At 42.4% G+C, this 23,539-nt stretch overlaps 2 protein-coding genes and 1 long non-coding RNA gene across 4 annotated transcripts in view; 1 reads left to right on the forward strand and 2 right to left on the reverse strand.

Annotated features, from left to right (window-relative positions):
- On the forward strand, positions 1 to 8,629 carry KLHL41 (kelch like family member 41). Its single transcript, XM_083709093.1, has 6 exons — positions 1 to 1,324; positions 4,156 to 4,313; positions 4,395 to 4,502; positions 5,785 to 5,970; positions 7,025 to 7,171; positions 8,274 to 8,629. The coding sequence occupies exons 1-6, from the start codon at positions 221 to 223 to the stop codon at positions 8,383 to 8,385; spliced, it is 1,815 nt and encodes a 604-aa protein (XP_083565219.1). The 5' UTR covers positions 1 to 220; the 3' UTR covers positions 8,386 to 8,629.
- LOC310833433 lies at positions 1,334 to 4,148 on the reverse strand. Its single transcript, XR_014558685.1, has 3 exons — positions 4,025 to 4,148; positions 2,903 to 3,988; positions 1,334 to 2,853 (listed from the first exon to the last, which is right to left on the reverse strand). It is a non-coding gene; the product is annotated as an uncharacterized lncRNA (long non-coding RNA).
- The window catches only part of FASTKD1 (FAST kinase domains 1), a 25,055-nt gene continuing 9,925 nt past the window's right edge, over positions 8,410 to 23,539 (reverse strand). For both annotated transcript variants that reach the window (XM_083707225.1, XM_083707226.1), the window contains 10 exons: positions 21,772 to 21,882; positions 19,600 to 19,731; positions 18,044 to 18,530; positions 17,110 to 17,224; positions 15,954 to 16,082; positions 14,657 to 14,788; positions 13,970 to 14,083; positions 12,488 to 12,629; positions 11,305 to 11,419; positions 8,410 to 10,171 (listed from right to left, as the gene is read on the reverse strand). In XM_083707225.1, coding sequence (XP_083563351.1) covers positions 10,082 to 10,171; positions 11,305 to 11,419; positions 12,488 to 12,629; positions 13,970 to 14,083; positions 14,657 to 14,788; positions 15,954 to 16,082; positions 17,110 to 17,224; positions 18,044 to 18,530; positions 19,600 to 19,731; positions 21,772 to 21,882 — 1,567 coding nt within the window. In that variant the 3' untranslated portion in view covers positions 8,410 to 10,081. The remainder of the gene's footprint in view (positions 10,172 to 11,304; positions 11,420 to 12,487; positions 12,630 to 13,969; positions 14,084 to 14,656; positions 14,789 to 15,953; positions 16,083 to 17,109; positions 17,225 to 18,043; positions 18,531 to 19,599; positions 19,732 to 21,771; positions 21,883 to 23,539) is intronic.

The following is a 23,539-nucleotide window of genomic DNA, read 5'->3' on the forward strand; positions in this document are numbered from 1 at the left end:
TTGCTTCTTTCAACCCATGACAGCTGCAAGCTCCACTCTTCTTTCCACACCATCCACCCTAAATTCCAGCTTGTGAAAGTCTGTACCTATATTTAGCTGGCAAGATTAAATTACAGAAGCTTCAGGCCGGGCAGAGCACATTGATCTGCCTTTTTCAGGCAAACCTAGGTACCAGCAAGAGGGCTCTCACTCCTACCTCCTTGCCCAGTCGTTCCACAAAATGGATTCCCGAAGAGAACTTGCGGAAGAGCTTCGGCTTTATCAATCCACTCTTCTTCAAGATGGCCTTAGGGAACTTTTGGAAGAGAAAAAGTTTGTTGATTGTTCCCTAAAAGCCGGGGATAAAAGTCTCCCTTGCCACAGACTGATTCTGTCAGCCTGTAGTCCTTATTTCCGTGAGTACTTCTTATCGGAGCAAAGCGAGGAGAAAAAGAAAGAGGTGGTGCTGGACAATGTCGATCCTGTCATCCTAGATATGATTCTTAAGTACCTTTATTCTGCAAGCATTGACCTCAACGATTCTAACGTGCAAGATATTTTTGCTTTGGCAAGCCGCTTTCAAATCCCTTCCGTTTTCACTGTCTGTGTTTCTTACCTCCAGAAGAGACTTGCTGTTGGCAATTGCCTGGCCATCCTGAGATTAGGTCTCCTCCTCGATTGCCCGAGACTTGCCCTGTCCGCCCGTGATTTTATATCAGACCACTTTGTGAAGATTTGCAAAGAAGAGGACTTCAGGCAGCTCGCCCATCATGAATTGATCTCCGTGATTTCACCAGACAGCTTGAACATCGAAAAGGAGGAAGTGGTTTTTGAGGCTGTGATGAGATGGGTGCAAGCGGATAAAGAGAATCGAGCGAAGAACCTCGGAGAAGTGTTTGACTGCATCCGCTTTCGCCTGATGGATGAGAAATATTTCAAGGAGCATGTTGAGAAGGATGAAATCATCAAAAGCAACCCAGATCTTTCAAAAAAGATTAAGGTTATTAAAGATGCCTTTGCTGGGAAACTGCCAGAGCCAACCAAAGGGAAATCGGGCAAAGGAGAGGTTAATGGTGACGTGGGGGACGAAGATTTGCTTCCTGGTTACTTAAATGATATTCCGAGGCATGGAATGTTTACTAAAGACCTTATTCTTCTCATAAACGATACTGCTTCTGTGGCTTATGACCCCACAGAGAATGAATGTTACCTGGCAGCACTGTCGGAACAGATTCCCAGAAATCATTCCAGCATAGTCACTAAACAGAAGCAGGTTTATGTAGTGGGAGGACTGTATGTGGATGAAGAGAACAAGGAGCAGCCTTTCCAGTCATACTTTTTCCAGGTATAAATCTCTGGTTTGTTTGGTAAGGGAAGAAATAATTGAACTCCACATGCTAAAAACATAGCTTTTGTGTAGCTCCTTTAGTGTGCAACTTTTCTGTAGGAGCTGTACATCCTGTATTGTCTTTCTAGTTCAAGGTCTTAAGAGTTTAGAAATCCAAAGGTGCATAATAATTTTATCCTGTAATTTTACCATTGATCCAATAATTTCACCACTCCTTCCGGATTACCCTCGATCCTCTTTTGCTTTCTAAACTGATTTCCTCTATAATATTAGAAGATTCTCCTCTAAAAACTTTTTTTTTAACATTTGTCAACAACACCAACTGTGTTGGTCTACAAAATGTTATTGACGTGAAACCGAAATTGTACTGTATAACAGAAGCTGTGGCATCATGTGTGCTCTGACTTAAAATCACAGCTCTATCCTGGTGAAATGTCTGAAAGAACCTACTCACATGCAGTTCATACTTGCATAAATGTGAGCAGAGAGCGGGGGCAGAACCAGCAGGAATAAATGCAATCCCACTCCCCTTGAATGTCTGCTCAGATGAACATCTGAACACGTGTAAAGTGGCTTTTTAATGTGGGCCTTAGCGTCCTGTCCATATTTATATGTTTTCTAGCTTGCTTTTGCTTTTTCCCTGTTTTACGTCATATACATGACAGATCCACACCATACATTTAAATTCTATTTAAAGCACATGGCTTTTCCCAAAGAATCCTGGGAACTGTATTTTCTCCCTCACAAAGTTACAATTCCCAGCATCCTTAACAAACCACAGCCCCCAGGATTGTTTGGGTGATCTGTCCATAGTTAGACATTCTAATACAGTGAGTCCTGATGGACATAACACCTGCTACACACACACACACACACACACAGAGAGAGAGAGAGAGAGAGAGAGAACAATTCCAAGGGTCTCCCCATTCATTTCAGCAGCATATTTATGGACATTGCTTTTGCAGGCTGTGTGCATTCTGGGTACATGTAGACTTCTAGGTCAAAATGTGCTACATTGCTCACTTTGTTGCTGTTCTTTTTTAAGTTCATCAAAATGTAAACTTTCCCCTGTCAATAAATGAGCCCAAATATCTTAAGCCATTGATGGGGTGAGCAAGATGGCTCATTTTGTCTGCAGTACCCTAGTTTTGCGTTACCTGCACAAGCAGCAGGTAGACCCCCCATACTTTCCCTTCCCATCTCTTCTGGGACAGCTGCAAGGAAGAGATTAGAGGCATCTGTCTTCACTTTTAAACCAATTGGAGTTCCTTGTTGCATCGGAACAGTTTGATTAGTTTAAGCAATTGTTAACCTATATTTTCTAACAAGCCAAAATTGTAAGCTTGTTGGAACAGGCCATAGTTTAAAATAACCAGTGTTTCCACAAGTTCAGGCATAACAAACAACTGATAAATGGAGGATCCTATTTGCCCTGCAACATATTAGAAGGTAGTTTGTATGTTTCGAGCCACTGTCCTACAGTAATCCACAGGACTTGGTGCCATCAAAAGGGTTTCCCTGATGACCTGGGTTGTTGGACAGGCTTCTACACAGAGTGGTGGTCATTCAGGTAACTGCCATGTTTTGTCTTTATTAGTCCAGCTACCTGCTTTTCTTCTATTTCTCTATTTACTCTTTATTCCTTCTACTTTTGTATTTTTCAATCCCCCACCCTATCCTCAGTATAGCCTCCAAGTGACTGGGCCATATTGTAGCTGCTCACTCAGCCAAGGCTCTGTCTTGGCCCATCTTTACACAAGCTGTATTTAAATTTAAATATTCATCCACTCACTTCACCTGTCTTGTTCAGATTTCTTTCTCTCCTGCTCTCACCCAACACCCAAATAATTCAGTTCTGGCTGCTTTAAAGGGAGTGTACATTTCCATCCCAGTTCACGTTCACCACAAACGATTGACATAATAATGGACCTCCTTTTTGCAATTGGCAAAACATTTTGCAAAAAAAAGAGAGCCCAGGGTGAGGTACTACAATCCAGAGATAAATTCCCCACCTCTGTGAAAAACATGTCCAGGTAAGTAGAAGAATTGGTGGGTAGACGGGGGAGATAAAATAGCTCTTGGAAAGTTTGAATGTGAAACAGACATAAAAAAGGAAGAAAAATGTATAGCCAGGGAAACATAGCAAGCATTATTAGGGCAGGGCATAGTTTAGTCATTTCCAAAAGGTGCATTGGGACTCGCAAATTTGGTACAGAGGTCTGGTGGGGTGGAGGACGGTATAATCAAGATACAAGTTGGGGAAGCTTGTGGGATGGGACTAAAGAAGACACACAGTGCATAAAGGTTTTTTAAACGGGGAGGAGGGGAATGTTGTCAAGGATCAGATCTACTTATTTGTAATCTCTATACAAGCCTACAGATGATATCTCTGCTAGCCAAGTCCTATATGGGAAACATTTAAAGGTAGGCTAGAGTTTTGGTAGGTTAGCCTTCCCCCAAATTATATGCACACATCCAAAGGGTGTAGCTCTCACCTTCCGAGTTCTCTTTCCAGAAGTACATTCAGTCTTCACTGTGTGTGGTTAAAAGTCAGGATGGGAGGAATGGATTCTGTACTGTTTCTTTTCTTCACCTGCTTATTCTACCTTTTATCTTACAATGTGCCCATCCCCTTTTCAGTTTTCCTTCCTTCCTTCCTTCCTTCCTTCCTTCCTTCCTTCCTTCCTTCCTTCCCACAGTTTACTATTATCTCTTTGAGCACTCTTGTTTTACCATCTTTCAGGCCTATGTACTCTTTTGTATGTTTTCTTTTTGTATGTCTTCGCTAATACTGTACTTCTTATTTTGAATTTTGGAAAAACATATAGTTGGATACCATCACTTCTGAATGGGTTGGCCTTCCTCCGCTGCCATCAGCCAGGTGCCTGTTTGGACTAGGTGAACTGGAGAACAAAATCTATGTGATTGCAGGCAAAGACCTCCAAACTGAGGAGTCTCTGGATTCAGTACTATGCTATGATCCCACGTAGGTGCCTTCATATTGTTGTGTTTACTGGAGCTTCTCGTTGAATTTTCTGTTGCCTTACTGGGTCCTCTTCCATTCCAGATCCCTCAAATGGAATGAGGTCAAAAAGCTTCCCCTCAAAGTCTATGGCCATGCTACTACTTCACACAATGGAGTTGTATATTGTCTTGGAGGAAAGACTGATGATAAGTGAGTACTTCAAAAGTGTCCCAATGGTGGTGGGGGGGCATGGTAAAACGTTTCTACTTGTGCCCTGTTTCAACCCCTGATTAACCTTAATTAAAGTTGGTGCCCATGTAACCATAACTGAAGTTAAAGGCAGTGGGGAAATTCTGCTGCAGAGAGGAAAAGGGCTGGAACCCATGATCGTATGAAGTAGTATTGATTGATTGATTGATTGATTGATTGATTGATTGATTGAAAATATATACCAGCCTATACCCACAGGTCTCAGAGAGGTTCACAATTGCATGTCCCATTGCATGTGTCGAGTGTCACCATACTGGAGGGGTGAAACCTCAGCCTATAGTTTTAGAAATATCCAGCATTGGTTTTTGGCTATGTGTATATTATGCAACATTCTGGGAGATTATGTTGATTTGCTCTTGAACTATACTGTAGCAACAAATTGGCTGAGGATGGCAGAATTAATGGAAGACTTGTAACATATACAGAAGAGACCATGGCAAGTTAATGAAATGAGCCACTGCTGAAAAAAGAATGGGTATTCCATTAGTTAAATATCATGGGAGCGGAACATCATCCTCTTTGTATGCCACCTTTCCATAGTTAAAACCATGCTCAAGGCAGCTTACAGCATAAAAAGATTTGCATAAATGTAGTCAAAAAGAATAAATAAAAAGGATGCCAAAATGTACATGACCAAACTGAACGATTTTCACATAAATCATAATTTCTAAATGTAAAGATACAAAAAATTAGTATCAACAACAGCAACGAAAACTCCTAAATAGTACCCAACCCAAGAGACTGTTCAGCAGCCTCAACCTTTGTAGCTGGAGTCAGTCCGGGCCCTGCCCTCCCATGCCAGGTGGGAAAAGGACTGCAAGGCTGGGAGCAGGTCTTCCATCTCAAGATGCTGTGAGGTGTTTTCTCTGAGGACTTTTGATCCAGACCACAGAAGCCAAGGCAGCCATTCTAAGACAGGATAGAGAAAAATAATAGGAAGTTGACATCTGCAATATAAATAACAGAAAGAACTCAGGATACAAATTAATGCATTATCTTCCCATTTAAAGACATGGGATGTTAAGGTGTTTGGCATATCTATCTAGAAGTTCTTTCTTGGTCCTAGAGTGTTATGCTTGGATTGGATTTGAAACTATTTTCCAAATCCGAATGCCTGTTATCCTCAAAGTGGAAATGTCTTGCAAGATGTTCACACCTTTTCGTTGTGACCGCCGAGTTGTGATTTCTGAGAACAATTCACGTTGCTTCTTTCTCTCCACAGAAAATGCACTAACAGAGTGTTTGCATACAATTCCAAGAGGGGAGACTGGCGTGATCTTCCCCCTATGAAAGTGGCTCGCTCTATGTTTGGCATCGCTGTCCACAAAGGCAAAATTGTGATTGCAGGGGGCGTTACCGAAGAGGGCCTCTCCGCTTCCGTTGAAGCATTTGATCTCACCACTAACAAGTGAGTGTGATATCCAGTCTCATTCTCATTGGCCACACCTATGCTGGAGCTTTCCCCACTACAGATATGCAGAAACCCACTACCAAATTCACACAATCTGTCTTGGAAAGGAGTGATTGTGTTTAGAATGACAGTACCGTATTGCCTCCCTTCTTCCATAAGCAGAGGCAGCCAATGCAGCAGTGATTTGGGGGTGGGCAGTTGAAGGAGTGGTGGTGTCTTAGCGGTGGCATTGTGCTCATTGAGATGGGATGAGGTGACATGGCAGGGCTGGTGGAGCTCTGGAGCTCTTAGCAGCAATGGTCCTATAGATGGGTGTACACCTGCAAGGTAACCGCCACCCCGTGTTAGAAACTGGGATAGCAAAGCAAGGAGCCAAATGGCTTCTGGGAACTGGGTTGTGGGTGCCAGAATAGAATGTCTTGTCGCCACCAGGGTGGGTGGGTCGGCAACACTTTTTATTATTTAAATAAGCATTAACTAATACGCAATTCACATAAGTGACACACTGTTAATAAAAATTGTTAGCAGAAATTGTTAATACATGTTTAATTTGGTGTTTGCAATTAAAATATTGGTACTATACTTCAGTTTTCAAAACGTTCTACTCTTCGTTGTTAAACTCCTCATTGTCTGTTGTTAGTGTATACTTCAAAGCTTCAAAGCACATACATTTCAGAAATCTTCAAGTGTCAGCCAGGCGAAAAAAAATGGCAGCAGGACTTTTTGAGGTGCTCACAAGTGGAGAATCTTTAGGTGCAAAATGCGCCTGGTGCCCTGATAATTTCGAACCTTGCTGCCACCCCAAAACTCCCCCAGTTTTGGCACCATCACTTCACCATATGTTGGAGCTTGGCCAGAAGTTTTCCAGCATATCTGAGAAAGTGTGGGTTGTATCCAACATTTTCACTTCATTCCTTGAAGGAGTTCTGCTCACAGAAGGAATCCTTGCATGAATGAAGTGGAAACAATATATATATATATTTCCTGCTCTGCTGTTATACCAAAGTTATGTTTTAAAAGTGAGCATTATCTAATATTTGTTAAATTACAGATGGGAGGTTATGCCAGAGTTTCCACAAGAAAGAAGCTCCATTTCTTTAGTTGAACTGTCTGGCTCCTTGTATGCTATTGGAGGCTTTGCTATGATTCAGCTTGAAACAAAGGAATTTGCACCTAATGAGGTGAACGACATCTGGAAGTAAGTTGTGTTTGAATATTACTCTTTTTGCTAATCAAAGACCGTAACTGCATACATGTTGGCCGGCACTCCCGCTGAACTTAATGGGATCTGCTTCTGAGTAGACATGTATAGGATACTGTATGAGAGACTAAAATATTTCATATTCACACTGCACGAGGTCATCTCCAGAATCCAGTGAAGAACTGCTGCTTTTGTAAATGTTCCAATGTCAGCTTATTTTTTATTGACAATCTTTTGACAATCTATATTATCATCTCATCTGAAGCCTGTTAATTCCACCTTTTTTTTGCTACGAAATATTACTCACTTCAGAGGACTAAATAATCTTAACTTCAGGTTAATAAAAAAATGGTCAAAATGCTTTCCAGATCTGAGGAGTAACCTCTTTACCCACAAACAGGCCAGACTCTTTGCTCGAGTACTGTGTGTTTGCGGAGACAGGTCTCTACCAAGGAGTGGTGGATGGATTTGTCTATCTTTTATGCAAGGGTTTATGCTAGATTGCCTTTCAAAGGCAGTGTTTGGCTACAGTTTTGTGCTAGCCCCACACTGTCCCTGAAACTGCTCTGTGGGGAAAGAACAGATTTAGGGACCACATGGGCAGAGAAGGGGAGATCATTCCAAAATGATCTGCATAGTGCGGTGTTGAAAGCACCCCTAAGATTTTTGGCCTAACATGTTCAGAACAGAAATATACCATATAAACTGATGCAGATAACTGATTCAGTTAAGAGCTGACAGAATTACTTGAGTCGTGAAATTTTAAAGCAGGGATCAGGAACCACCGGCCGCCCTGGGTCATTGGATTCCTACTCCCTCCTATCATCCCCTTTTAGCGTGGCCAACGGTCATGGATAATGGGAGTTGCCCAATAACAGGTGGAGGACCACAAGGAAAAAGAACGTTGGGAAATAACAAACAGTTCCAGAGCTGTGAAATGAGTCGCTAAATCAATGATGTACTATGGAGAATAAAGCCTTATCGTCATAACTGGCCTTTTATGTTGGGATCCTAATACATGGTTGGTATTTGTAAACACAGAAAGGGATTCGTTGCTCTGATCTCAGGTGCCTACTTATAGTAACTTTTGTCCATGCAGGTATGACGATGAGAAGAAGGAGTGGTGTGGGATGCTGAAAGAAATTCGCTATGCTTCTGGTGCCTCTTGTCTTTCTGTTGGCCTGAATCTCTTTAAGCTTTCAAAGCTGTAAAGTGAAAGGAAGATTGACGAATGATGATTTTTTATTTTTTATTGGCCCCCTCTGGTTTTGTTGTGCAAGCTTACCCTGTACAGAGATTGAGAACTCCCTTGATTCATTAAACTGTTAATGTATCCGTCTTATACGTATTAACTTCTGTAGGTGCCCAATGCCCCCCACCCTCAGTTTTTACTAACAGTTTGAATTTGAAGTAAATTCTGCTGTAACACTGAATAAAATTGAATTTGACTAAAAATGAGACTGGGAGGTTTCACCTAGAAATGGTTCCTACCCGTGCAATTTTTGCTGTAGCCTCATATACAAAATACGCTTATTGCCCCAATCTTCCAGGCTGTCTTGGATTGTTATACATTTCAAAACTATTTTCACATAAAATGGGCTTGGAGCTTCTGCACCAATCACAGCAGAGGACTTTACCATACCTCACCTTCCTCCGCTGCCAGATCCTCTGGCACACTACAGCATATGGATCAGGGAGTTGCAATAGGGACAATTTCTAAAAAAATATATCAGGGAACTCCCCTCTCCTGCATAAGCAGAAATTTCCTCTGCCTGGTATTCATTTAACTGTATAGCCAATTCCTGTGCTTGCATTCTGAGAATCGGGTTATGGAAGCCACCTCCATTTTTTAAAGATCAGCTTGGGTTCCCCTTAAAATATGGGGGTGAATTTGCTGAGTTGTGGAGTTCTGCAGGTTTAAAGCATGGGCCAGCCATGAAATAGGAGGGGGACACCATGAAATAAATGCCAAATATTTGGAGGAGTGGTTTGCCTCTCTGCAACGGACAAGCAACCTGTGGTTGTCACTCACAATGCCTGGCAGGCTCAAGCGCTTGTGCTATTGTTGCATGTCTCCTGTTCTTTCAACGGCTGGGGCAGCAGCAGACCCGAGGGGAGATTCATACTGGGAAGGAAACATTACTGCAATTCACCAGCTCTTAGCAGAGGAAGATAGTTTTTAAATAGCAACATGACACATTTACTAGCTGGAACCAATTCAAAAATCAGAGTGTGGTAGCTTTCTTGTTCACCAGGCTAGAAGTAGCTCTGTAGGAGGAAGAAGCAGGTATAAAGGTATCATAAACTGAGGGGAACAGGCAAGTGTGGTTTACTTTCACTTACTTTGACCTAAAGCAAAATTTCAAGGTGCGGAGACACATTCCATCCTAATGACTTCCATTAGGCTTTTTGTTCCATTGTCTTTTATTGCCCATTTGTATGCATATGAGAAACACAAATGTGTCTGAGCTAAGATTCTGAGAGGTCAGTGTATGTATGATTGATATTTTCCTATGGGTGGAAGAGGCAGCTCTTTGTGCCTCAAGGGGAGCAGCTCTGGAAGTTCTCCAACCCTCGGGGGGGGGGGGGTCAGAAAGGAGGGTTACAGATGGAGAAACACATTCTCATCTGCATTGGAAGAATTATCCAGCCATTTCAAAGAGATGTAGTGGAGCATCAAAATCCAGGTCCAAATGTAAATCCAGAGGCACATCTGCATAGGCAGCAGGTGTGTGAACCTGCTTCCGCATGTGGGTCAGCCTTGTGGAACTAGAGCCTAGTGTGCGTTGTGATGATTTCAGTTTTAAAAAGGGATTTCAGTAAAGCCACATCAGGCTGAAAATATTTAATGTTCCATAGTCCATATAAAATAACTTCATGATTGTGTGTCTTCTTCACGTGATCGTTTCAAACCTTTTCATATATTTTATTCTTTAGATACTCCATCCATGCCTCCTTTGATGACAGCTCCATGGAATTCCATTCAAAATGAGGGATCTGAAATAAAATAAAGTTTACTGTAGAAATATAGCAAGGGAAACCTATCAAGATATTTTTTTTTAACAAGAATCTCTGTTGTATTGGCATAGTTACACGGCTGCTTCTAGATCTGGTTGTAAACTGATTTGTAGGGGAACATGTTAAGTGAAAACATGTTCAGACATAACACTAGTCAGTTTCCTGTTACAGAGCACTTGGTCACCTACGTTTAGGAAACTGGACAGTATTCCATCTGCACTGAGGCTAAAGAACAAGATCATGGGTGGGCAAACTAAGGCCCGGGGGCTGGATCCAGCCCAATCACCTTCAAAATCCAGCCCGCGGATGGTCCGGGAATCAACGTGTTTTTACATAAGTAGAATGTGTCCTTTTATTTAAAATGCATCTCTGGGTTAGTTGTGGGGCATAGGAATTCGTTCATTCCCCCCCCCAAAAAAAAATATAGTCTGCCCTCCCACAAGGTCTGAGGGACAGTGGACCGGCTTCCTGCTGAAAACATTTGCTTACCCCTCCCCTAGGCAGCTTAGCCAAAGAGCAAGGATAATATGAATTGTTGTAGAACAACATATGGAGGTCCACAGGTTGTGAGATGAACTTGATAACACATCTTCCAACTGTGTAATTCTTTTCAATGTTTTTTTAAAACTCAATGTAAGTTCTCGACCTTTTATTCAACTGTGTAAGTTTAAATAACCTCTCTTACTTTCCTCAAACCAAAGGCCATCTTTTTGCTGAAGCCTCTGGAATAACTGTCAAGCTCTATGTCCCACTCTAAATCCAAACATGAGCAACTGGGGGGGGGGGGGAAATGGCGTCTTCTTCCTCTTTTTATTCCTGCCTCTGTTTCCATCTTTTCCCCTTTGCTGTCTCCCCCGCCCTGCCCCCTGGTCTGTTTTTAGATTGTAAGACCATTTGGGAAGTGGTGTGGTGGTGGTAATAATAATATTCAGCTGAGAACAACTTGAGAAGAGCAGAAAGCAACTTTCAATGGGTCTACCCTGAGTAAAAGTTAGCAGAGCACAGCCCTGAATATTTATCATAAAAAGCTTTCAGATAAAGAACATTGACATATTGTCAGATGACTCTGTAATTATGTGCAATATTGATACAAAATATAGAGGACAACATACCTGAACAACGTGGTATCCTAGAATCTCCAAATGTCGCTTTTTCATAGCAGCTTCTCCTTTCAGGTGATTCAAGTTCTTACAAAAGGCTTTTGAATCCAGAAAATCCACTGCAATTCTGAATACAATACAATCATATGTGCATGATTATAGGTTCAACAATCTGAAAACACAATCGACTCAGAATCTAAAGTGAGCCATTTAGATAACAGGGGCAGAAAACTCCTGAAACTGTATGTCTCACCTCAGAAGTGAAAAGAGGCAAGGGAAAGTGCAGAGTTTTATCATATTAAAACATGTATTGCAATGTTAAACTGCAAATGCATCAGTCTCTTCTGAGCAAGGGGCCTCTGAAGGCTGATGCCTCAAGTTTCCCTGCCAAGGAGAACTTTCCCAGTTTCTTTCAGTAGAGGGAGACAAGCTATGTTTATTCTTTTGCACACTTATAATACCTCACTCCACTGAAATGGAAAGGTTCACCCTGAACAAGAGATATCTGTCACATCTCAATGTGCATCAGTCTCTGCAAATATGTGGCATATGTCCAGAACAACAATAAAATCTAACAAGGTTTCTTCAGAGCAAATAAAGTTCAAGGAATACTAAAACGGATGCTCTTTAACAACACAGCCAGCTAGAAATTAACTTTCCATTGAGCAAGTAACTAAAGCAAATATAGGTTGCCCTATCAATAAGGAAGGGAGTTTCTACATTAGGAATGGTGTAGACTTAATGAAGGTGTCTATCCGGAATAAATTGAAGAATTAATGGAGGAAATGAAATATCCTTTTTTATTTCAACTCAGCTTGCCTTGGTTCAAGAACCCAAGGGCCTTGTAATAAAGCTTAGTGCATTTCACAATGTAGCATTTTATTCCAAGTCAAAAATATTAACGGCTGAAGAGCACACGCAGATGCGAAGATATGCTTCCCAGTTTAAATGGCAGCAGAAGTTGGCACTCAGGTTCAGGCCAAAGTAAGTAGCAACTTACTTTAAATGCTGTTATTTTAAGTGTTGTTGTTAGCGACTAAAGTTGTAAGTGCAACTTGCCTCTCACTTACTCTTTAGGAGCAAGTGGAGTCAGATACGTACAATGGGACAGATCAGCCTTCCCTGAATTTGTACGTGGCATGAAACAGTATGAAAGAAGATGGACCATAGAAGCACACAGAAAATATGTAACCACCTCTGAGCTCCCGGCGGCAGCCCTTTCCTTCCCAACAACAGGCCATCTTGCTCCCAGTGCATTCCCTTCAAGTCAGCCATGACAACAATCTGTTCGGTATGCGGAAGAGGCTTCTTGTTTTTATCAAGAATACACTCAAAGTCTGAAATAAAAAATATCATCTCAGGACTTGTCACAATAGGAAGTTAATGTTGACAGTGGGGCATGACTTCTCCACCAGTGCAATATTGCAAACCACAATGTTACTCAAGCACTACTACTGTATAATCAGACACACGTATATACTTAAGAGCTGTATACTTAAGAGCAGACTCTTAAGTAAAGCATGAAACAGCTTCCATGGGGCTCCAGTGATCTACAATCCAGGTACTCACCAGGCTCATACTTTGCTTCAACAATACTTTAGCTCCTAGAGCACTCACTCACTATTTAAGGTTAGGATAATAGTTACACAGGCCACCACTTACAAGAAAAGAAAAGGAAACCTATAAGCAAAACTTCCCTGTTACACACAGGCTGACTATTTACTGCTTATGTCACTCCAGTCCCATTGATTTCAGTAGTACAACTTTTCACACCAAGATCCTGAGCACAATTACTTGGAAGGACATGTTACTGATTTCAATTAAATATGCTCCTCACAGGGGCTTATTATCCAAAAGATGCAAAGCCTCAGCCAACCGCATTTTTATCCATGGCCCAACAGTTTCCACAAGCTTCATGCAGATGCAGTAGCTATTTTAAAGGGAAAGTTAGGGAGTAGCCTAGGTGGTTACTTTGGTAACCCAGAGGCTGGATTAATGCAATGCACTCTATATAGCTGTATTGTGTGGTTTTAAGTAGACTTGTTGTACTTGTTGTAGAATTTTGTTTTTTGAATAGCATATAAATAAAAGTATATAAGTACTACTACTACTACTAATACAGTGGTACCTCTGGTTACGTACTTAATTCGTTCTGGAGGTCCGTTCTTAACCTGAAACTGTTCTTAATCTAAAGCACCACTTTAGCTAATGGGGCCTCCTGCTGCTGCCGCGCCACCAGCGAATGATTTCTGTTCTCATCCTGAAGCAAAGTTCTTAACCCGAGGTACTATTTCTGGGTTAGTGGACTCTGTAACCTAAAGTGTATGTAACCTGAAGCGTATGTAACCAAGGTACCACTGTAATAATAATTTTATCATTTATACCCCGCTCATCTGGCTGGGTTGCCCCAGCACAAGAACTGGCCCTGATGGTGTTTGAGGCATCCGTCTTTGGTATCCCTGCATCAAACAACTCACACGGGCCCTCCTTTGGGCCTGTGAATCAGGACAGGCCTTCAATAAAGAAAAATAAATAACACTGCATTCAGATAACTATAGATTGTCTGGAAAGCCTGTGGGATAGCCAGGACTTGCTTCTGTACATTTGAGAAATGTTTTGAAAGAGTTTCCCATGAAACGCTGAACCACAGAGGATTTCCCATGAATTAAACACCCACCGATTCCGTAGTAGTACGGGGTGAGAACAGACACCTTGGCAAAGTGGCTTCCTCCCAAAATTTCTCCCAGCAGTCCGTGAATCTGCTGTTGCAACGCGCTAAGACTACCACTGCCTGTGGGTGAAAACAAAAACAAAGCATAAAAACCAGATCAGAAGCAAAGGGAGGACAGAACAAAATATCATGAATCACTTTACAAGAATGACGCGTGTTACGTTATCAGAAGATGGAATCCAGGTGATGCTCCTTGAGGTTTTGCTCCAGTAGAGGCATCTACTAAAAGAAGAAGGGAGGCGATCTTTGCCAATTTGTCCCTCCGCCCAATGCCATCTCCCAACTCATCCTGGAGATTCCCCAACCCTCCAGAGCAGATGTTCAGGGGGTGCTATGGGCTTCAGTGGGGAGAGAGAATGGGGGGGGGGGATCACCTCCTGCATTCTTCCATTAGGAGATACGTTATGCAAGGGTACCAAATGGATATTACCCTGAGACTGTCAGCATCTTTTCTGTTTTTTTAAAAGAACTTCATATAGCACTTCAAAGCAGGCTGACCAAGGACATAACTGAAGTTTAAGCCATTTCTGAAATGTTCCAAGTTTTAATAAATATGACTCTGTAAAGGTTTTCTTCTTTTAATGGACTGAGGCACCCATAATGCAACCGTCATTTAAAAGGTTAAATATTCACCTTTTCGCTGTAGTTGCTGACAGTAGCGCTCATGAAACCACGGAATTTGAAGCTCTGGGCACTCCAAACAGACTGCTCGGTTCAGTTCCATCAGCCGTAAGCGGACCCTCCGGTTTAAGGAACCCGGTAGCGCTGGTTTTTAAAAAAATGGAGGGGAAAAGCGAACACTATTTACACCACTGTAGGCCTGACAGCACTTCTGTAAGTACAAAAGCAAGCAGCCCTTCAGACAAAGGGCATGGCCGCAGAAGCAAATCAGAAGTCTCTTAAGCTGCAATCCAACCCCCACCACTGTACACTGGGCTGCGGGAGCACTGGACTGAACAGAGGCATCTCTCTGCTTGCTTCTGCTGCCTCAGCCAGCCTCCTGTCAGGATGCAAGTAACCTCATTTATAATCACAACTGAAAATCTTTATTCCTTCAAGCTGGGTGGCAAGAGAAGACATTTAAAACACAGTTTAGCCTGAATCAGATTTTACTTCCTTCCCATAATGGCGTTGGGGAGTAGTATGCAAGAGGAAGAAATACTAAGTAGGTTGATATTTCTAAGGCAGAGTATGTATCTGAAGAAAAGAATCATCGTGCTTTGCCCATTTTTACATGTGGGGGATATGGTCACACCCGCATATCCCATTAAACAATATTCTAGGCAAGTGTCAGGGAACTGCCATCGGAGAGTCAGGTGGTGGAAGGGCTCAAGGAGGCTAAGGGACCCTCAGATGCTGAGGAAGGAACCAGCAGGGGGAGAGGGAGAGTTCCTGCAGAAACTCAGGCGGAGGGATGGCTCCAAGATGCTTCCAGTGAGAACAGCGGGGAGGGCTCAGGACCTCTGCTGGGGACGCCCACTCCGCGCAGGAAACTGTCATGCAGAGAATCCAGACGTAGAGTTTCCGTTAAGGAACTCTTATGTTGGCGTAAATTCTGGAAGCGTCCACTGACGGATTCTGCCAGCGATTGAGGGAGTCATGCTTTGAGGGCTCCCGTAAAGGCAGAGCTTTGAGACCTATGCAAAGCTCTGAGGGATTCAGCTTTTACGCACAAGCAGCTCATTATCCCATCACAGCAAGCCTCAGGCTCAACCATGGTTTGTTGTTTCTGAACTGGCAAACCGTGGTTTGTTGAAAATAACCTAACTCAAACATAGGAATATTATTCCAAGGTTGATTATTGGAAACCAAGAAGGCAGCAGTATCCAAAAATGCAGTTGGCTATTCCTGTTCTGAGCAAAAGAAAACACATACACACAATCTCTTACAAAATGCAAGAGTCTTGTTAAAATTTGTAATTATTTCTTACTTTCAAGCTGGGCATCTAGTTTGGCCAAAAATTCGATGTTAAATATAGCCTTTATCACATTCTCTGGAAAATACTCAGCAACGGCCAAAGCAAAACCAAGCAGCACAAGGAGATGCGGTTCAAAACTACCTGTATAAAACAAATATATTAGTGTATCCTTTAACTGACAGTATCTCTGAAGAAGTGGAGAAACAGATGGGAAACTAGAACTCTCCACACCCATACAATCACACAGAGCCCCTTCCTTGCCACAGGAATTTATCATGGGTGGGGATAAAAGTGCATCCCTGTTCCTTGCTCAACAGCTATACCTAACACACAAGTGACACATGAACAAGGCTAAAATGTTGGGTGTTTTTACATATTTGCTTATTTATTCTGCTTCTGGAAACTGAGGTTCGGATTTTATAATGGTCCAGAGGAACAGAAGGAGCAGGGATATAGAGATTGGGAACAGGGTGGGTGGAAAACAGTGGGGAACCATCACAGAAGGAAGAATGTGATGGCAAATGTCACAGTCCTAAAAACGACCCGATTAACTGTACACTGATAAGAGCTTATTTTCATGCTGTTGGCTTTGACGTTAATTTGGACAGAATAACAGATCCTTCGCCCACATCCTCTCCAGCATGGTTTATGTAACAAAATCACTGCTAGTACTCCCACACTTGTATTCACCCAGTCCTTGCCTGCCAGCCCCTTCTCCATACATTGCCATGCCTAAGGCTGTGCAACTGGGTCTTCCCACATTGCGAGCGGCAGCAACTTCATAAGCATGCTTTACAGGAAATAGCCAAATGAATCTTTGTCTTAAAGTCTGTGGGGGTATTTTTGTATCAGCAAGCACAAATTGTTTAAAATGTGCTCCTGCTTAGCGCTGTGCTCATTTTGAAAGATGGGGAAAGGAAGAGCTGCCACTTCACTGCTCACCAGTTTAAATTCATTCTACCTGCTGATGTTTAGAATAGTTAGCACAACGTCGTTGTCGTCCCCCCCCCCCCGCGGCCTCCCAAAAAACAACAACAAAAGGTTCTGAAATATATCAGTTTTCTTTGATTCAGAAAGAGATTTTATTTGGCCTTGTGCGCTCATCACACTGCCAGCTGGCACCTGGGGGAAATGTCACCTGGCTACCATTCCTCTCTGATGAACTTACCCAAGCAAGAGCTCAAGTGCTGAAGGCAAGCCTCAAAAAACTCTTCACTCTGGGGAGGATCATAATTTAGAGTAGCAAAGGGACGGAGAAAAGAGTAAATCTCAGAACTGTAAACCTAGAGAAGAAAGCAGGGGGTGGAGGAGAAAAGGACAGTTAGCATTCACCATGTATGTCTGCCAGATTTTAATAATTCCTCCAATATACCTGAAGGAGCGTCTCCACCCCCATCATTCAGCCTGGACACTGAGATTCAGCTCTGAGGGCCTTCTGGCGGTTCCCTCACTGCAAGAACTGAGGTTACGGGGAACCAGGCAGAGGGCCTTCTCAGTGGTGGCGCCCGCCCTGTGGAACGCCCTCCCATCAGATGTCAAGGAAATATACAATTACCTGACTTTGAGAAGACATCTGAAGGCAGCCCTGTTTAGGGAAGTTTTTAATGTTTGATGTTGCATCATGTTTTTTAATATTCTGTTGGGAGCTGCCCAGAGAAACCGAGCCAGATGGGCAGGGAATTATTATTATTATCAAAAAAGCAACAAAAGTTAAGAAGGTGGTCTGTAAACATCGAGTTCCTTCCCCACACATCAGTGGGGCTTTGTTGAGCCGACAGCCGATTCCCCCATTGTATGCAACTTCACTGATGCACACGGGGATTTGGAATATAAGACCCGTGTAAATGGGGATATGCTTTCTTCAAAATGGGTCCGCGTCTTCAGTCTCTCCCTAATGTGAGCAAGTTATACATGTTCCCGGGGTAGCAATCAAATCACTCAGCGTAGTGTGCAATGCAGACCCAATACACCGGGGGGGGGGGGGGGGAGAGACACAGCTCTGATAAACTATGTCCAAATAAGAATACACACGAAACGTAACACTGCATGCTGTTTGTCCTATCACTTTCAAGGGAGATGAAATGATCATGTGTCGTTAGTACCTTATCTATATGCTGAACGGTAACGGCAGCTATTCTATCAAGTAATGGAACGCAGAGATAGGAAGTTCTGGCAAAAAAAGATGACAACTCTGGCACATTTGTCCATGTAATCTGGTCCGTCAAGCGCTGAAGAGCAACCATGGTTTCCTCAAGGAGCATTTCTTCAAACCAGTCTCCAGATACGTATTTCAACTCGTCTAACAGAAGATCTAGATCATTGGCTTTCTGAAGTCTCTCAAGTGCGCAATTATTGACTTTTTGCAAAAGTTTTCCGTACTGCACCGAAGGGCTTTGCTGATGGGGCTGATCACGTCGAATCCATTTCATAACAGCTGTGGCGAAGGAACTCAAATCACTCAGGCTGCACTGAGGCATTGCAGCCTCCATTCGAGTGACTATGACGTCATCCATGTAGGAGTTAGGAAGCAAGGAAAGAACACGGATGAGCATGGAAATATCCGTCGGTACGACATTAGTGTGTAAACAGCTGGAATGCAAAACAGAGAGATATACATCTGTCAGTGATGAAGAGTGAAAATCGGCAGGCCACAAATATTTTTTAGTGCATTTTACACCCAGGTCAATTGCATATTTGCTTGAAAAGAAATCCGACCGAACAGGAGCGAGCAGCGGGTATGGAAGGCAGTGGCATCGTTGTGGCTCACCAGAAGGATGATGTGGAGCAGTGTGGCCAGCTCCTACTGGTGTGGCCAGCACCAAACCCCCTGCCACCTCATCCCCAATCCTGGTAAGCTACAGTAACACCAGTGCTGGGAGGCGAACAACCCACCCACCCACCAGCTGCTCTTGCCACAGATATCATTGCAAGCTACTTAAATCCCTAGTCCTACACACTGAAAATGTGAAAATAGGAACAAATACAGCAAACTGGGTCAGACTGAGCTTATTCCCTGATGTAATTCACTTATAATTCCTTAGCAAGAAATTGTATCCACTGTATCAAATTTTAAAAGGGTATGAAAATTAGAGAAGTACCCTGTTCAAAGACAATTGATTAATTTATCAATTAAATGGACATTTGCATTAAAATGTTATTTCTAAAGCCAGTAGTGTGCTTTATTTAGAAGCGAGATATTCTTCCCATGTACAAGAGAAAGAATGCCTTCTTAAGATGATCACTGCAAACTTCAATTTTGATAAGTACAGTGGTACCTTGGGTTACATACGCTTCAGGTTACAGACTCGCTAACCTAGAAATAGTACCTCGGGTTAAGAACTTTGCTTCAGGATGAGAACAGAAATCATACTCCGGTGGCGCGGCAGCAGCGGGAGGCCCCATTAGCTAATGTGGTGCTTCAGGTTAAGAACAGTTTCAGGTTAAGAACAGACCTCCGGAACGAATTAAGTTCTTAACCCGAGGTACCACTGTACTTCCTGGTCCATGGGGTCATGAAGAGTCGGACACGACTAAAGGACTAAACAACAACAACACTTCCTTGAATTCTGCTAAGGAGGAAGGGAAGGATTCAAATGTAACAAATTAATAAAGAAAGTGATCATCAGAATATATTTGCTGATAAAATGTGCTTTCTTACCTGGTGAGCAATCTCTGTAATTTGGAATAAATCTCAGGATTGGAGCAATGAAATAGGAGGAGAGCGTAGGCCAATTTGGCCAATTCTACTGGTTTGTAGAGATCCATATGTTTGTAAAGCAGAGACACAATCCTGGAAACCAAAAGCAGATGAGGCTAAATTTCAGGGTGAAATTAAAATCCTTTCAAATAATAGTGAAGATGTATTTTACAAACTGCCCTGGCCTTGAGATGAACACACATTAAATTACAAGACGGATCATAAATCTATTTTGAATGGAGTATCTGTAACATCGGCACAACAGCAAAAGCAGGCTGCTTGGGATCTGTCAATGCTTTCTGATAATGATGTCCTGCATTTCATGTGTTATTATGCCAGGGGTCACCACCATGATGTCGTTGGGTGCCATTGTGCCTGTCAATACCTCTTTGCAGTGCCCACAAAAAGACATGGTAAATGTCCCTTCAAAAATCCACAATGCACGATAGAATGTTTACTCTTCCTGCTCTGCTGCTGTCTGCAGTGGCTCAGCTTCTTTTACAATGAGCTCACGCCCTTAAACACGCCCACATTTCACTAGATCCCAGAATTGTACATTTTGTATTATGCCATATCCTCCATGGCAGCTATTTTCAGCTATGGCACTCCCTCAGATTCCAGAAGTGGCCATCCCTTTGTGCTGAAAGGCTGGCGATCACTGGGTTATGTCCAGAAACTTGAACGAAGTTGGGATACCCATAGACTGCTGCAAATAGATATATTGTCTTATTCCAGCAATAAAAATGGTATAATCTGAAAATCAGGTCCATATTGGCCTTGCCTTCACTGGCAGAAATCTGGACTCCAGTCCTTAATTAAAGAACGTAGTTAATAAAAGGATGATTGGATCCAATGGTGCCTTCCATTTGTGGATGTTTCTTTGATACGGTAGAGGCTAATATTAATGGAAATGGGAAAGCAATTTGTATTTATCCCCCTTTCTCCTGCAGCCCCTTGCAACATTTGACCAAAACAAGGCAAACACCCCTGTCGTTTACCTAAGTGCCAGCTGAATCCCAGAGCCTTCTGTGAATGGAAGGAGTCAAGCTGGGTATACCATAGCATTCTATAAACTAAATTCACTTTTTCAGAGAGGAAGGGAAGAAAGTGTTACCCGCTTTCCAAGACAGTGGACCATATCCAACAGACACAAACAACATATGAGTGAAAAGCACCTCTACTCATATATGGCAGGAGGAAGAAAAATGTCATTCAGTTGGAGGCCCTCATACTTTTAGGGAGACTAAAGGTTTATGCTGGTCTTGATCCTGGTCACTGTATTTGCAGCAATTTCAGGGCACCATACAGAGAAAGGGAAAACACCAAGTAGATGCAGGGAAATTATTTTCTCTCTGTTATTTAATTTTTACCCCAAGCCACCCTAACAGGGAAACAAGATGGGATGTTAAATACCTTCCTATATTTAATATGCATGCTTAAAATTGTAAATAGCTGCTGTGAGAGGGATCTGAAATTAGGAATGCAACAGGTGGGTGGGATTTAAGCCTTTTCTCTCCTGCTGCCATTCTGATGAAAACCTCTTCTCTAAAGCTGCTTATTTGCATTGTAAGAAAACCTCCTATTGGCACCATGGGATTCTTTCTGGCCATGCAAAAAGCAGCATCAGGGGAGACATTTTCCTTTTTAAAAACAGGTACATTAAGTGTAAAGATGCATTTAATGTTTTGCCTAGTTTGGCCTCAGGCACAAAGTAGGACAAAATAACTATGCTGCTTTTGTTCACCAGCTTCATTGAGGTTTATTAACACCCGTTGTGTCAGGACATGTCTTGTGCACATTCCAGCATACATTTCCTCAAAAAACTCTTAAGTCAAATGAGCTTAATGTCAACCAAACAGTGATGAGTTACACCATAATCCTAGGCACGCTTACCTGGATGCAAGTTCTGCTAAAATCAATGGGACTTGCTTCCAATAGATGTGTTTAGGACTGTGGTGTAAGGTAAGTCAACGGCAGATCATATAGTGCAAGCATATTCAGCGTTCTGTATCGGTCATTCTTAAACTAAACAGAAGTTACAGATTTTTCACTTGCTGCATTCTGAACAGTCAGAAAAGGGAAGCTACAGAAATTGAGAACATTTTGAGTCGCCATTTTGTACTGAAGGTTTACTTTTGAATCAGTTGTGGATGTCTGATTTCTGTTTCTTGCATAGTGTCCGCCACTGCCAATGTTTGCTGATGGTCAAATTCATCTGCCACTAGTAGAGCAGTTTCAGTTAACCTAAAAATAAACATACAAAATATTACATATTTCCAGCAGTTTAAGAGGTCACAGAGTTGTGTATATCACTCTTATTTCAAAAAGGAAAAGAAGCGTGCTTGGGGAAATGGAAACAGACTCCATAAAGTGAAGCTTTTAATGTATCTTGAAAGAAAGAAAGATAACCTTAAAATACACACACCTCCAGTAAACATTTAGGATTAGAGGTTCCCCATCAGGGAGCATTTTAACTTAGGGTCACACTGAATGAATAATATCTTCAGGAGCAGGAGAATGGTGTGGTTCCTTTACTGATAACTATACAGCTACAATAGTGATGTATGGAAGTGAGAGCTGGACCATAAAGAAGGCTGATCGCCGAAGAATTGATGCTTTTGAATTATGGTGCTGGAGAAGACTCTTGAGAGTCCCATGGACTGCAAGAAGATCAAACCTCTCCATTCTTAAGGAAATCAGCCCTGAGTGGTCACTGGAAGGACAGATCCTGAAGCTGAGGCTCCAATAATTTGGCCACCTCATGAGAAGAGAAGACTCCCTGGAAAAGACCCTGATTTTGGGAAAGATGGAGGGCACAAGGAGAAGGGGACAACAGAGGATGAGATGTTGGACAGTGTTCTCGAAGCTACCAGCATGAGTTTGACCAAACTGCGGGAGGCAGTGGAAGACAGAAGTGCCTGGCGTGCTCTGGTCCATGGGGTCACGAAGAGTCAGACATGACTAAACGACTAAACAACAACAACAACAACAACAACAACATACAGGTACAAATACAGCATGTTTCCTAAGTCCCAGATTCGGTAATGTGCTCTTCCACCATCACAAGGGCAGCATATGAGACAATGCAGGAAAAGCATGCAGCTGATCCAAGGCAAATAAATAATAACACTTTTGGTTCTGGATTGGTGAAGGGTGAAATTTGGAACCTTAGCTTCTGTTATTTCTGTAGGGAACAGTGACCTCAGCCCCCCCATCTCTTGTGCCATTGTGAGCAAAGGAAAACGGCAACACAAACCACATGATTCTGTACAGAAATACTTTTGGAACAAGCAATTATTGTTGGCTGTTGGTATCAACAAATGCACATTGAGATGAAAGAGCAGTCTAAATATTGCAACAAAACACCAAAACTGTTCAAATGGACCAAGAGAATAGAGAGTGCTGTGTTCTAGTTCTATGCTATTGGTGGTAGCCATGGAACTTCAAATTTCTGAAGACATTTTCAGGGTAACAGAAACTCTGTGCACATCTCTTTGGATTTGAGCCTGTGACTAATTCTGCGGTCTCCATTACTTCCGAGGAAGGAGTTAAGTGTGCTCAACAAGGCCGTTGTTGTGTTGCCTTTCCTCAGCACAAGAGAATTTGTCACAGATGGAGTGAAAAAGAACACAATGGCAAGGTGTGTGTGTGTGCATATATGCAATCTGAAATCTATTTTGTCAATTTGGGTCAACAATAGTAACAAAGCAAGTCGACAGGAGGGTGTTTCACCATTAATAGCATAAGCTGAGCACAATTCCATTGCATTTGTAGTTTCCCTTTGTTGAACTGCAGCCTATTCTGCCTCAGATAGCAATGGTCTTCAGATAAAGCATGGGAAAATTCACTTCCTTTTCTAAGGAAAAATGTATTCACATGCACACCCAGTAAGCCAGAAGTG

The sequence above is a fragment of the Podarcis gaigeae genome, assembly GCF_964106915.1.
Source record: "Podarcis gaigeae genome assembly, chromosome: 1".
Taxonomy (NCBI): domain Eukaryota; kingdom Metazoa; phylum Chordata; class Lepidosauria; order Squamata; family Lacertidae; genus Podarcis; species Podarcis gaigeae.